Source organism: Thalassophryne amazonica, chromosome 10 (genome assembly GCF_902500255.1).
Source record: "Thalassophryne amazonica chromosome 10, fThaAma1.1, whole genome shotgun sequence".
Taxonomy (NCBI): domain Eukaryota; kingdom Metazoa; phylum Chordata; class Actinopteri; order Batrachoidiformes; family Batrachoididae; genus Thalassophryne; species Thalassophryne amazonica.
In genome coordinates, this window is record NC_047112.1 from 7,809,513 (window position 1) to 7,825,712 (window position 16,200).

Consider the following 16,200-nt stretch of genomic DNA (forward strand, 5'->3'; position numbering starts at 1 on the left):
ACTGAACTCAGCCATCACATGAAAGTAGATGCAAAGATCTGATCAATCTCTACCCAAAAAAGCTGCCAGCTTAGTGCAAGATTTCAAGGAATTCTTAATCTGATAGATCCCCTGTCTTTCTAAGAGGCTGTTAGAATTGGAATGGTGTGCAACTGGAATTTCTTTGAAAGGTCCTTGGAAAGGACAGTGTAATTGTGTTTGTCTAATTATTGGAAACGGGGAGACAAGGGTCGACTCGTTCAATTCCAATTAATTCCATGAAAAGCAATCAGAGATCACTCCGACACTCATCAGTTCCTTCTTCAGAGATTGTGTGCAGTTATATTTAGAACGTGACAACAGCTGAAGTAAATACCAGAGAAAACATTTTCAGTTAATCAACACTGACATTATAAAGACGAGCAAAAACTATCCCTATGGGTGGTGTGTGTGCGTGTGTGGGTTACCACAGACATACATATATATGTACAAACGCTATGATTATTAGTATGATTTTTTCCAAGATACACAAAATTGCAAACCAACTTTTACACATGTTCATCAACATAAGATTTTCATCAGCAGTATGGAGTAACAGTCACACGATTCCCCTGTAAATAACTACCTGCACTACCTCAGTGCAAACTCTTCACGCTGCACAATATGTGTGCGTTATCCTTTGGTGGAGGAGCCATGCTTCCATCATATTACAGAACCGGTAACCGGACCATCGATCCTCCGCAGTCAGGTGAAATGGAGGCATCCTCCTGGCCTTTCCTGAGGTCCTCAACACTGAGGCGCCTGCGTGCTGGATCATGCCCAGAGAAACAGGCCACATGACAAAACATCACACATAGTTGATGTTCCCTCACAAAACAAATGATAGTCCTCATCTGAATCTCCCTAAGTAACCGTTTGGTTGACACAGACTCATTCCAGTGGTACCCAAGCATCCTTCAAAGACAGAGTCCCTAAGACATCCAGCCATCACTGTCGGTCACTGGTTAATGTCCAAGTCTCTCAACCATAGAGTAAGCGAGGAAACACAGACACCCTAAATACTTGGACCTTCATTCTCCTGCTAAGGTTTCAGAAGGTACCTCAAGCTTTTCCCAGGACTTGCTTGATCTCAAAGCCCCAGGACTTTGAGGCATGTATGTACCTGCAGAGATAAGCAAACCAGTTCTGATGACCAACACCAGGAAATTGGTGATCTTAGAAATAAACTCAAACTCTGATTCTTCACTCAGTTTCTCAGGTATTGCGCTACAAGAATAATGTAGGAATAATTTCTAACTCATATCCATACAGCAGTTCTTGGTGTGAAAACCCTGCATTGATGGATTTGAGCATTTTATTTAATTACAGCCAACAATCCCTTTCAAAGAGAGATGGTTTCTGTAAATGCTATCATGAATCCAAACGCTCAGCTGGCACTGTTCTTGGAATACTGTTTTCTACAACCTTTGGGATCGAGTGAGTTTTATGAGTGTTTTTAGCAGCCACCTGTGATTCCATCACTATAAAGAAATTATTACAGAGCGTGAGAACTTGGCCTGACTCAACAGTTGAGCTGATTATGTTCTAACGAGGCAGTGAGGAGAATGTGTGAGTGTGTGTATCGGTGCTGCCGAGTGTGGGAGTGGAGGGCCAGGTAACGTGTCAACAGCACTCCTGTCAAGAGACAATCCTCTCCACTCGCTCTCTGTGTCTGCTCCACTCCCACACTCACCCACAGATTGTAGCATCGTTACCACTCGCTTGCCAGCTTCTCTGCCATGCTGGCATTCAGCCAAACATCACGCTGCCGTCTCTGGGGAACTGAAACGTAAACAAACGTAAACACATGGTGGGAAATGCCCTTCAGCTACAGGTTACAGATTTGGGTTTTTGAGTTTCATCTTGCTGCTGCTAAGAATATGCATGGATTTGCATTCATGATCATATGAAGAAGGTCCTAAACAGCAGAGACTGTTTTTGACGGCCATGACCAAACTTAAGGATGCTGTTACCCACATTGAAATGTGAAAAACCTACTTTGTCCAACCAAAACCTTCAGTCACAAACTGGATCAACTCATGAGACTCAAAGGAAGTATTTCTCTCTCTCTATTATACACACACACACACACACACACACACACACACACACACACACACACACACACACACACACACACACACACACACACACACACACACACACACACACACACACACACACGAGGTCTGTTAGAAAAGTAACGGACCTTTTTATTTTTTTTCAAAAACTATATGGCTTTGATTCCTATGTTTTTACGTCAGCCAAGCTTGAACCTTCGTGCGCATGCGTGAGTTTTTCCACGCCTGTCGGTTGTGTCATTCGCCTGTGGGCAGGCTTTGAGCGAGCACTGGTCCACCCCTCTCGTCGTTTCATTGCGAGGAAATGGCAGAATGATTTGGGCTTTTTTTTCCATCAATTTTTTCAGAAACTGTTAGAGACAGACAGCTGGAAGCCATTCGAAAAATTTTTCTGGCTTTCGGTGAAAATTTTACGGGCTTCACAGACAATAAGGAGTGTTACTGCAGCTTTAAGGACGGCCCAGAGATTTTGTTATGGAAAGCTGCGCGGAGGCTTCGCGTGTCACGACCGATTCGCTGATGAAGCAAGACAAAGGAACACCTCTGTTTCGGAGTGTCGGAAGAAAAGTTGGGACATGCCTATCTCTCCACAATTTCTCTTATACTCACTCGACTGGTAAGCACTGAAAGCCGAGATAGGCATGTCCCAACTTGTCCTCTGACACTCCGAAACGGAGGTGTTCCTTTGTCTCGCTTCATCAGCAAATCGGTCATGACGTGCGAAGCCTCTGTGCGGCTTTCCATAACAAAATCTCTTGTTAAAAGTGAAATCTGCTGGAAAATGGCTGATGTCCAGCTCTTGTGATAACCAGAAAAATTGCACACGACAGTCCCGGCTCCACACAGCGATCCGTTTAGAAATGATGTGGTGGTTTCTGCCTCTCAATGGTGGCTCAGAGCGCGGCGCGCCATTGTGGGCCGTCCTTAAAGCTGTAGTAACACTCATTCTCTGTGAAGCCCATAAAATTTTCACCGAAAGCCAGATAAATTTTTCGAATGGCTTCCAGCTGCCTGTCTAACAGGTTCTGAAAAAATTATGATGGAAAAAAAGCCCAAATCATTCCGCCATTTCCTCGCAATGAAACGACGAGAGGGGTGGACCAGTGCTCACTCAAAGCCTGCCCACAGGTGAATGACGCAACCGACAGGCGTGGAAAAACTCACGCATGCACACAAAGGTTCAAGCTTGGCTGACATAAAAACATATGAATCAAATCCATATAGTTTTTGAAAAAAATAAAAAGGTCCGTTACTTTTCTAACAGACCTCGTATAAATAAATAAGGTCAGTCTAGTGTCTTTGCATAACGCACAATTTAATGTTGCATTAGAACTGTATTTTATCCTAATTTTATTAATATATAAAATTTGAATTTTTATTTATGCTAATATTTTTTTATCACTTAATGGTTTGTACTAATTAGCAGTGATATATTGTGTAAGTGTTGTCGCCTGTTGTCAGAGTTGGACCTGAAAAGAACAACTCAGTTAACAGAAAATAATCACACAGGAGAAACTGAATTTTTCCTGATCAGGAGAGAGCAAACAAGCGTGACCCTCCGCCAACAACCGTCCTTGTCTGCTCTGTAAGGCCCCGCCCATCTGCCTCTCCTATTTATTGAAATAAAGTTACATACAAGCATATGGGGCGACAATATCCCAAAACAAGAAAAAGACAGTCTGGTCTCACGTTGATATGAAAACTGTTATGGCTTTAAGCCTTCAGTCTCCTAGCCTTGCCATAACCACGTCCAGCCCTGAACCAGTGTGCCGGTCACACCGCTCTTCCCTCAAGGCTGAACTGTTAAAGATGCACATCTACGCTTAGCAAAAACAACTTTAGCAAAACAGTCTGCACATTCATTTAGCCAAAGATCATCTGTTCACTTTCCTGTGTAAGCAGTTGTAATGATTACTTGAACCCTCACACATGCATATATGTATACAGTGGTCCCTCGTTTATCGCGGGAGTTGCGTTCTAAAAATAGCCCGCGATAGGTGAATTCCGCGAAGTAGTCAGCGTTATTTTTTTTTTTTACAATTATAGATGTTTTAAGGTTGTAAAACCCCTCACTACACACATTTTCTCACTTTTCTCTCCTGTGTAAACACTCTCAAAGTTCAAACCTTAGTAGAAAAATAAGTCCAGTATTATAGAATGAAACCAAAGATCAAAACCTGTTTTCAGGCCCAAACATTTGTTTGAGAAATAAAAATAGAATGTTTTCCTATAAATAATTATGATGGCTTTTAGAACTAACAAATTTAATTTTAACGATCAACCTAAGAGGTTGGACACAAATTATTAATAGTAACTGACCAGTATTTCACAGTTCCTCTGATCGCGCCTCTTGGGTAGTTTTTTTCTTTTGTTCTTCTGAGTGAGAAGATTAAACACACACGCAGAACACAATGCGCGTGCTTTTTCTTCGCTGCTGGAGTGCTCTGCATCAAAACAGCGAGTGTAGTCTCTGGACCTGTTGCCAGATTTTGGCTGCAACTAAGCACAGACAGTTAAAAAAAGAAGCATGCAAAATAGCACTAAAAAAAATCTGCGAAACAGCGAGACCGCGAAAGGTGAACCGCGATATCGCGAGGGACCACTGTATATGACAATAGAGAACAGAATCAAAGACAAGAGCAAAGACAGTACAACAAAGTAAAGGCATTAATAATCAAAGTAGAGACATTAATATTTGATAATAATATTGCTAATATATAGACAACCCTGTCACCTGTATTCCATCGCGGAACACTGGCGGTGTTGGATATTTTATTTGAGAGTCAATAAGATCCATAACAGTTTTTTTTTTTCTTTGTGTGGCAATGACAGTAAGTTTTTCTCGACCTCAGCATGAGCGCAAGCTGGCAGCAGCAGGCAATTAGCGTTGTAATTGATTTAATGGTTGGCCTCAAAGATGCTCTCTTCTCAAAAATTGGATTATGACACTCACCGCTTGCCTCACTTTTTCAATGCCTTCAGCCAATTTCTTTAGCGAGCGCGTGTGATCTCTGAGGTTAGTTTTTGTCAAGAAGGGAGCACCAATCATTTTTATGATCCTGAGATTTGAACTGTGTTTGCACCAGAAAACATGAGGATCAGAGGGAATAAAACCTTCACTGGCTTCACTTCCAGCTCCTCGCTCCAGATCCTAATCTGTCTCTTTGTCTCTCGACAGCATTCTGTTTGCCGATATTGTGGGTTTCACCAGCCTGGCTTCCCAGTGTACTGCACAGGAACTGGTCAAGCTGCTTAACGAACTCTTTGGCAAGTTTGACGAGTTGGCGACAGTAAGTCACACATCCACGTCCACCACACAGTGCTTATCCTTAAAGAAATGGTTTGAAACTGCCAGTAGGGTCAGCAGATTACAGCCCACAATGTAGTAACCTCATCAGATGTCGTCTAGATAATATCTAGACGACATCTGATGTATATCTGATATACATTCAATTTAACCAGATGGAACAAACCAGACAGCTATCTCAAAGCTTCTTTGAGATTAAATGTCTTTGTTAATCATTTAAGTCATTTTAGTTTTTTCCTTGGCACAACTATAATTTTGTAAACTACCATTTTCCTTTTGACCTTGGCCTGTGACTGAGCATTAACAGATTTTTCTCAAAATCAAATAATTTTGTCCTTTCAAACAAGTTTGGTCCAAATCTGATCAAATATGCATTATTTTGTTCAGATTCAGCAGGGCGGAAACACAAAATGCAAAAAGCACAAAAAAAACCATGCAAAATCATGCAAATATTCATTCATTTTCTGCCACTTGTCCGGGTCGTGGTGCCAGAAGACCCCACAGCTCATTCCAAACTTCTTTCCTCAGCCAAGTCCACACACTCACTTGTGAATCCCTGTGTTCCTCAGACCAGGCGTGAGAATTTTCAGGATTTTTCTTGGAATCTGGAGTTTTAGGATGATCTGGATGAAGTATTCCTGACTTTTTTCAAGTGTCTGCTTGGCTGTCCAAATAAGGCTTAAAATGGGTCTAATTTTACCCAAAACCCAGGCGCTCCTACAGCGGGGTCTAGACCCTCAGCCAGTTTTCAGGATGTCATTCTTGTGCTTGCAAGCCAGATAGGAAATATAATCCCTCCAGCAAGACCTAGGTGTCCCTCCCCGGGGCCTCCTCCCAACTGGATGTGTTTGGAAGACCTCTCAAGGGAGACGGCCAAGGGGCATTCTCACAGATACCAGAACCACCTCAGATGGTTTCTGTGGAAATGAAGGAGCAGCGGCTCAGCTCAGTCCCTGCCGGATATTCGAGCTTCTCACCTTGTCCCCAAGTGTGCGCTCAGATACCCAGTCGAGGAATCTCATCTCTGCAATCTTGATTTTTCGGTCACTACCCAGAGTTCATGACCACAGGTGAGGACAGGAGCCTAACTCCACTGGTAAATCGACAGTCTCACCTTCTGGCTCAGTTTTCTTCAATGCGACGCTCCAGTACAGCATCCATAACAAAGGCGCTGCTCCAATCTGTCTTTCAACCTCAACTCATGAACAAGACCACAAGATACTTGAACTCCTCTTGAGGTCTTGGAAATATCATGCAGACTATATTTAAAGTTAAAGGCTGCAGTCTGTGATCATCTCACTGAGGCATCTTGTTGGAGATCTCTGATGTAGGCTGTCGCAGGGTCTTACCCCGGGACAGGACCACACAGTCAAGGCTCTTTGCTGAGAAGGTCCGGTCCATTCTGGGAACATACACCGGTGCCGCACATTGTCACATCCACCATGCTACAGAAATGCTTTGTGTCCTGGATGGCAACCACACAGGCAGACGACCTCTCCAGTCCTGCCTCTCGAAAGTCACCATATATCTGCTGCAGCCAGGTGACAGGTGGGCGGTCCTTAGACCAGCGGCACAGGGTACATGTGGAAATGCACCAGATTACGGTCCAGCTTGACTCAAATGTGCTTCATGAGCCGGCGAAGAAGCGGTCGTAGAGACCTGCAGACCGATACAACCGATCAGGATGCAGATCCAGTCTCCTGACTGCATGGAATCTGTGTGTGTGTGGTTCATGCAGTTTTAATGTGATTAAAATAGTGTGGCTGCAGATAACCTCTCACACATCTAATCTTTCCCAGAGAACAATGCCATCCAGAATGGTACCACTCTCTCTCCTCCTCCCTGTAGCCTGGAATGCTTCACCTCCTCCACCCTCATCCCCCTTTATCTTAAGAAAACATCCCTTCACTCATCTCCTTTTCCCCTGCATATCTCTCATCCTTCCAGTTCCTCCTCCTTGACCTTCATCTCCTCCTCTTCTTCCTCCTCTGTACTACAGCCAGCCTCTCCAGCGTTTCTTTCAGTGTTGGATCAATATGTGGCCTGGCATAATAAATGAGCTTCCACACTAAATAATACATTTGGTTTTCTTGGATGCTTTTTGAGTTGCGGCAGAGACTGAAACAGGAGCTCACCAACTGTTCGCCACTTGCAGCCAGCACGCCTTCAGCGCAGACGGTGATGGAAGAGCTGCCGTAATGTGCTAAACTCTTTTAGATGCACCATCTTGTGGACATTTTCCCTTCAAGCTGCACTAAGCAAATTATGATTTATGGAAATTTTTCTTTCTACAAAAATCAGTTACATCCGACACCAAAAAGTGTGATTGATATGCGATCCAGACACTGGACACAACTTCGTCATTCATCTTAATCAAGGTTGAAACACAGTAACAAAGGACCAGTGCCCTCCAGTGGCTGTGGGGTCCGGCGGCAATCGGACAGTGGAAACGCTGGATTTGTCCCAAATTGGTCCATAGGAGCAACTGAGCAACAAGTGGAAGGAGGAAGCAAGTTGTATACTGAAGGTTTTGGGTACTTTGCTGACAAAATAAAATAGCTTTTTTCAGTAAGAAAAACTACTGCTGTTTGGTTTTACAACTATGATTCTTGGTCATTTATATTTCCAAACAATTTGCCACAAAAATGCACCATTTGAGGGATTTTGGCACCTGTTTTTTTCCCTGTATACAGCAGCAGCAGCAGTACAACAAGATTACTTTACTGGGGTTTAAAACTTTAAGTCTTTGTGATGCTACAGTGTCATCACTCTGAGAAGCCAGAAAAACAATTTCCTGCTTCTTGGAAACAGAACCGTGTGACAAGAATCAGCTGCAGTGTACAGAAACATTTGGAAAAGTTAAACTTTGGTGGTTCCTTCTCACAGACAGCAGTGGTGGAATTTTCCATCATTTCATTCATTCATTTTCTCAGGGTTGTTTTGGCAGCAGACCAAGCAGCTCATCCTATATTTGGCCAAGTCATAGAACTCTTCCTGGGGGATCCTGAGACATTCCCAAGCCAGGTGGGACATATAATCCATCCAGCATGTCCTGGGGTCTTCTCCAGGGCCTCCTTCCATTTGGATGTGCTGGAGACTGGGGGCATCCTGAAAAAAGATACTCGAACCACCTCAGCTGGCGTCTCTACTCGGAGCCCCTCCCAGATAGTCAAGCTTCCCACCTTGTCCAAGAGTGAAAGACCAGATACCTGATGGAGGTATCTCATTTCTGCGATTTGCATCCACGACCTTAGTAGAGAAGCTTGAATCTTCGACTGGACTGGGTTGCTTGACGCGAGGACGTTTCGCTTCAAATCACAGAAGCTTCCTCAGCTAAAATTCTTGCTCTGGTTGTCTGACTTCTGTCTGACCCTTGTCGAGAAGAACAAACAGAAGCCACAAATGTGAGACTAAGCAACCTTTACACAAAAGGCTATACCAGCACCGCAGAGGGCACCAGTGGACCTCAGTCTGCAGTTCATCTCCACCTTAAAGACACTAACCACACGTTTGAGGGCAAGGAAGTTAAAATCTTAGCCAGAGAGAAGAAATGGTTTGAGAGAGGGGTCAAGGAGGCATTCTATATGAAACAGTTGAAACCCAGCCTTAACTGGGGAGGGGGTCCGAGACATGCTTTGTCCCATGTTTACAATGGGGTACTCAGATCAAAGCAGTTTCAGTCTTTTGTTCATGGTAATGAGTCATTCACGTCATCAGGAGAGTCGTCAAGGGAACCATCAGGAGAGGCTTCCGTCCCATCATTAGGAGGGACAGCTGCCCTGTCATTAGGAGGGTGCCAACTACAGCACAATAGGTGCTAATTAAAGCAGTTTAGTCACTAGCCTATAGTAGTCTGCCTCTCAGTAGGAGGCGTCCGGTTAGGTTTCAAACTCCACCTTTGTGGCTTCTGTTTGTTCTTCTTGACAAGGGTTAGACAGAAGTCAGACTACCAGAGCAAGAATTTTAGCTGAGGAAGCTTCTGTGATTTGAAGCGAAACGTCCTCGCGTCAAGCAACCCAGTCCAGTCAAAGATTCAAGCTTCTCTACTATGGAAACCACCTGGACAACAGAGCCTACACAGAATCATCCAAGACCTTGTTCTTTTGGTCATTACATAAAGTTGGTGACCACAGGTGACGATAGGTGTGTAAATAAACTGCCAAATTGAGTCTTGCCTTCTGGCTCAGCTCTTCACTGTGACGGTCTCGTACAGCATCCATAAAACAGACTCCGCCCCATTCACTCTTTAAAGTGACACTCCAACTTACCCTCACGCGTGAACAAGACCCAGAGATACTTCAACTCCTCCACTTGGGGCAGTAACTCTCCCCTGACCCAGGGGGACGATCCATCATTTTCAGACAAGATTATTCGATCTTTTCACTGAGATTTGGGATTTGAGTAATGTTATTGTTTTTAAATTTCATGAGGTAACATGAGCGTTCAGTTATTTGCATTCTGGCAATGATAGAAGTTTGCTGTGAGACTGTGTGGGCAGAGATCAACTGAAACTTTCCTGCATTGCAGTTTTTTGGTAGCCGTCTACTCAAAAGTTATGCTGCACCTCAGCTGATGCAGAGATCCAAATAAAACAGTTTGACAGCACAGCAGACGATGCTGTGCACATGGTGCTGAGGTAGCTGCTCAGGTCAGGAAAGCAATTTCCAATATTTGCTGTTGTACAGTCTCACAGCCGAGTCCAACCACGACTTTCACCATGACGTGATTTTAAAGAGGATTTGGCCCTCAGGAGAACTCATCCCGGTGTAACAGTTTATCTTCCCCCTGGATATCTTACCCCCCACCATGGATATCTTCCCCACCACCCTGATATCTTGCAAAACATATGAGGTCTATTAGAAAAGTATCCGACCTTATTTTTTTCAAAAACCATATGGATTTGAATCACGTGTGATTGCGTCAGACAAGCTTAAACCTCGTGCGCATGCGTGAGTTTTTCCACGCCTGTCGGTTGCGTCATTCGCCTGTGAGCAGGCTTTGAGTGAGGAGTGGTCCACCCCCTTGTCGTTTCATTGCCAGGAAATGGCAGAATGATTTGGGCTTTTTTTCCCCATCAGAATTTTTTCCGAAACTGTTAGAGACTGGCAGCTGGAAACCATTAGAAAAATTTATCTGGCTTTCGGTGAAAATGTTACGGGCTTGGTAGACAATAAGGAGTGTTACTGTCGCTTTAAGGACGGCCCCCAGCGGCTGTGGGGCGCGCCACGCTCCGAAGCCGCCATCGACAGGCTGAACAACCATTTCATTTCTAAACAGATGGCTGTCTGGATCTGTGACCATCGTGTGCCATTTCTCTGGTTATCACAAGAGCTGGACATCAACCATTTTCCGGCAGATTTCACTTTTAAGAGATTTTGTCATGGAAAGCCGAGTGGAGGCTTCACGCGTCACGATGGATTCGCTACTGGAGCGAGACAAAACCACCTCCGTTTTGGTCTCACAGGACAGCTTTGAGATGGCGTTCAGACAGCTGTCAGTGGTTTTTCCATCGAGTGATTACCCGAGAAATTGTGGATGTGCCTGGACATGCCAGAACATGTCCCGTGAGGCTTCATCACGGTGTTGCTGTGCGCCATGCGGCTCCTCCGCACGTCTGTCAATGTGCCGAAAAAGTGCTGATGTCCAAGTCTTTTCACAATTCCTGTGCTAGTCAGACGACGTCCCAGATAAAACACAGCGTCCAGTTTGGAAATGAACGGCACATTCCACTGTTACAGGAGTTTGTCATGGAAAGAGGAGTGGAGGCTTCGCGCGTCGAAGCTGCCAGTCTCTAAGAGTTTCTGAAAAAAAAGCCCAAATCATTCCGCCATTTCCTGGCAATGAAACGACGAGGGGGCTGGACCACTCCTCACTCAAAGCCTGCTCACAGGCGAATGATGCAACCGACAGGCGTGGAAAAACTCACGCATGCGCACGAGGGTTCAAGCTTGTCTGACGCAATCACACGTGATTCAAATCCATATGGTTTTTGAAAAAAAAAAAAAAGGTCAGATACTTTTCTAATAGACCTTGTACGCACGCACATGGCATTTATAATCATTAAAATCTTTAATTTTTTTCTTTGTTTCCAACTGTCATAAAATTATTAACTATCACTTGAATCAAATTATAAAATCAGTTATATTCTATAAAAAAAAAATTGTATCAAAATATTTTGTACCATACATTTTTTTTTTTTATCTATAGAGTAATAACATTTTATGATTACATTACTAGCAGAATATAGTTATATGATTACAAATAGATAAAACTTTAATAAGTAAAATGTTCATTACAGCAAACTATTGCTATCATACTGGGTGTTGAAAAACTAACATACATGTATTGTTTGTTTATTATCATACTGTCTGTATAATAACAAGTAAACTGATTTTTGCAGGGTAGATAAGGGTCTGTCCCAGGGACGTCATTCTTTTGAAAACATTTGAGCTTCACTTATTGTCGGCTCACGTGCCCTGTAGTTCAACACCAGTTGGGACACAAACTACTTAAACTTGAAACCACTTTGCTGTAATATTTAGTGGATAAAAATGATTTGAACACATCTTTGGGTGATTCTTAGACTACGGGCACTTATGTCCTTTGTTAATATTGAATAAAAAACAGGAAAAAGGGGAAGTTTCACACTTTTATAGTTATCTTTACAATGAAAGTGTGTTAAAAAATTTGTTCTAGTAGTCTATGATGACTTTTTCACCTTTTTTCAGCATTATATGCAAATATTGCCGTTTTGTGCTTGTCCCACACCCAGATTTTTGATCTTCAATGATAAAAATGAATGGTAAAGAAAGTTTTTTCTAATGTTTTATAATATCTCTGAATAAAATATCAGTAAAATAATCAAAACATAATTGGGGTATTCAATGTCATACAACTGTTGTGATTTTTTTTAAACAAAATGTAGTTTGTATGAAAGATTGTTTGGGTAGTTTCTATGGAGATAAACAGTGACATCAGAGCACATGTATATAGCGCCAAATCACAAACAGTTGCCCAAAGGCGCTTTATATAGTAAGGCAATGGTGTGGTGGAAATTACATTTACAAGGCCAATAGTGCCCGTAGTTAAAGAATCACCCCTTTATTCATTCTTTCCCCTGTCGAGCTGCTCGTCCAGTGACAATCACACTTTCAAATGATCATATTTGTCAATTTCATGCTACATTTATATTATTCTGTTGATTCCTATCTGCCACTCTTTATATTTATGACCTAGTTTCTACAAAAGAGATTTGAGAAAGGTGGCAGACATTATTGGCCCCTCATTTTCATTATGTTTCTTAAACATACGTTTCTTTGCATACTATTGTGTCTGTGTGTATGTGTTTGTGTGTGTGCGCGCACACACTTCTGTGTGTTCTATACATATACTGTGGATATTTTATGTAAAACTAAATTGGAGTATTTTCCATCACATTACATATTTCAGGTTGTCAATCAGGTCCATATATTTGGAAGGAGGATTTAAAGATACTTCAGAATAGGAAATATTACTATTGTAGATACATACAGAAAGAATACCAATATTGTTCATCATCAATCACTGCTTCATCTGGGACCATAAAACATCCATGAAATATAGAGTTTAAAGGTTACTCTATCCTGATTGGAGCTATCCAGTGGGGGAAGTTATACTGTTACACAAGGATGAAAACTCATCCCGGGTTAGTGTTAGTGTTACTGTTGGCCTTGGGGTAGGTTTAACCACAGGCCCAGTTCACACCTTGGGCCGAGTTCGCGTCAGGCCGACTTCTGTATCCAGCTTGGGAGGCACGAGACATCCCTCTAAACTGACTGATTAGATCAGGACGATGACTGCCCTTAGTTGAGGCTTTCAATGATTTCCTGCACTCGGCTACCAGAAGAGTATCTGTACGCCGTGAAAGTGTCAAACTTGTAGAGATCTTCACTTATCTCAGCAGTGACCTTCGTGTCTGACTTTTTGTCCTGTGAGATCGGCATAGCCTAATCTTACTATTCCCCCCACACTAACCATAACCACCCCCGGCCCCCCCGCTTCACTTTTAATTTCGTGCAGCCATCACGGAATTAATTAGAATGAATTTGTGCTGCCGTGATGAAAATGAGGTGCTTTTCGTCACAATATCACGACCCAATAGATTATTGTATATTTCGTGTTGCTGAATCACGACTTGCCGTGTGACCAGGTTGTATGGAGTCATGAGGTCACTGGACAGAGATGTTTGGCGATGTAGGTATCTCTGCAGGAGAATGAAGGTCCAACTCTTGAGGTTCCTGGTGCTTCCTGTCTGTATGGTTGAGAGACATGGATGCTAACAGTGACCTAAAGTGACACAGCTAAATGTTTTTGGTACCAGGTTCCTTCAGATCCTTGGAATGACTTGTGTCAAAAGAAGTTACTTAGGAAGACTCGACATTGTGAAGGAGCATTGGCTACAACATTTTGGCCATGTGGTGCCTTTCTCTGGGCATGATACAGGATGGAGGTGGCTCATTGTTGAAGACCTCAGCAACTGGAAATGCCAAGCAGATGTCCATGTTTCCTCCTCCTACAGCTGGTAGATGGTTACTTTCAAGAGGTGGGACCAGACTGGGTGTCTGTGTGGCTGCTTTCTATCCAGTATCCAAGGCTATTCTATGGTGTGGTAGATGCAGCCCCAGGTCACGTTCATAGACTTGATGACAACTTCTAGATCACCAGCCCTAAATCTGAAGGTCAAATTACATTTTGTTTTTAATCAAGTTCATTAATATGAGTGTTTGTGTGCTTGCACCTCATGCCATTAAAAGGTACTCAGCTGTGCTGTCACCCAGCATCTTCATCCTGCTACGTCAACGTCACCCTCTATGCCTCAGACATCTCTGCAGGATGCAGGACGGCAGGATTCTCAAGGATCTGCTGCAGGGTGAGGTAGCAACAGGCAAGAGAACTCAGGGCCACCATCAACTGCCCTTCAAGGGACACGAAGGCCCTCAACATGGACATCAATTGATGGGAAGACCTCACCCAAGATCGCTCCTGCTGGAGACAGGAACTGAAGCACAATCACACACGGGGAAAAGAAACTACAGCTTGTGGCGGAAGAACAATGAGCAAAGGATGCCTATGGACCTCATGCCATTCCCACATAACTGCAAACCTCAGAGCTCCAGTGTCTGACTAAAATAATGTCAGTGCAGTCACATCCCAACTTGCTCCACCTAAATGACTGTTGAACCAAACAAAGTGAAGAGCTGCATCCTGACTTTTAAAGCCTCGGCTTTCTACTGGAATCCTTGAGTTTTATCTTGCATTTAAATTTTTTATAATGATCACAAATGTATTTTTGATGTGTGCACTCAGCCCTTGATATTCATGGAGCGAGGAATTCTTCCAGGAGACAGTTAATACATTCTACATGCACGCACATGCAGGCGCATCGGATTCACGTGACCAGGCGGATTATCCCTCTTGAGTTTATTCTGCATTTCAGCAATCAGTCACGGCTTAACGTGGGAAGAGGCGGCGAGTGAGGAGATACGAGGCAATCTGTGGCTCGCTGTCGGCGCTCAGTGAGCTATTATGTGGAGATGTTGTGATCAGGATACACTGTGTCCGTGTGTGCACGAGGAGCTGCATCCTAATACAGATTCACACTCCATGCTGGCAAGGGAGAAATTTGCTTCCAAACCGGCTCTGCCACAGCTGCTCTTTGCTGCACAACATTTATTCCCCGGAGGCTCAGCCTAACCATAACCGACACATGGCCACTGCAGGCCCGACCTTCAAACAACCACGGCACAGCTTTGGTCCAGATTTCTCCCCATCAGCTGGTTGAAATGCAAAATTTGACTCCAAAAATACACACCTTCCTCTTGAGGAAGGACTTGCTATCACTGCATGATTTTTCTTGTGCACGCACGCACGCGCACGTACACACACGTTCTGTTCCTATAGCGCTGGGATAATCATCCACGTACTGAATTCTCATCCTCCCACGCCAGAATCTTTCTGCTCTCATGAGAAGAAAACCAGAGCACCCCGTCTCCTTGTTTCTCATCTTCACCTCTCAGCCTGCAGTTGTCATGCATCCACTGCGTGCATGTGCACGTGTGTTTGTCACTCTGAGGGTGCCTTCGGGCCAGGCTTTGTAGGGTTTACCATTACGGTTTTCTGATGACTGTGTGGAGAAATGGTGCCAAACACAAACCCAGGGTGTGCAGCTGAAGTGTCTGTGCTTTTCTTCTGGTATTAAAAACCTTCTGTGACTCGTGCATGTCAATGGGTTTTATTATAGGTGTAGGTGTGTGTGTGTGTGTGAGAGAGAGATCAGTGCAGAGTTTGTGCACAATGACAAATAGCTGATCTGTCTGGGAACGTGTGGGCGGGATTCTACTTCAAGAGCATGTCGGACCAATTAGAGTCGGTCTCAACTATACGGGATGAGCAGAGGTGACACGCAGCACGTGCACAGTCCAATCTCAGGATATTAATACGTCCTACAGCCATTACACCTCATCTGGTGTGACGCAAGGAAGCCGGTTTGGTCCTTTCATGTTCCCGCTCTGCATCAACCACCTCAAATTATCATGTCTCATCAAGGGTCAGCATTTATTTTTGGCATCAGACTTGAGTATAAAAAAAAAGAAGAAAAATTTGACTCATTTTTGTCACATTTGGAGGAATGTCAATGGGAAACTAAAATAAGAAAACACTTTTGGCAATACAAGTAAAATCTGGTGCCAAAATTAATGAATGCAACTGAATTCTGTATCAGTTGATTTTAAATATAAGTTACGTTTATCAAGAGAA

General features: G+C 43.5%; 1 protein-coding gene across 1 annotated transcript in view; it reads left to right on the forward strand.

Annotated features, from left to right (window-relative positions):
* The window catches only part of adcy1a (adenylate cyclase 1a), a 159,629-nt gene that overhangs the window by 24,950 nt on the left and 118,479 nt on the right, over positions 1-16,200 (forward strand). Inside the window, 1 exon segment of the mRNA XM_034179384.1 lies at positions 5,278-5,389. Within this exon segment, the coding sequence (XP_034035275.1) occupies positions 5,278-5,389 (112 nt within the window).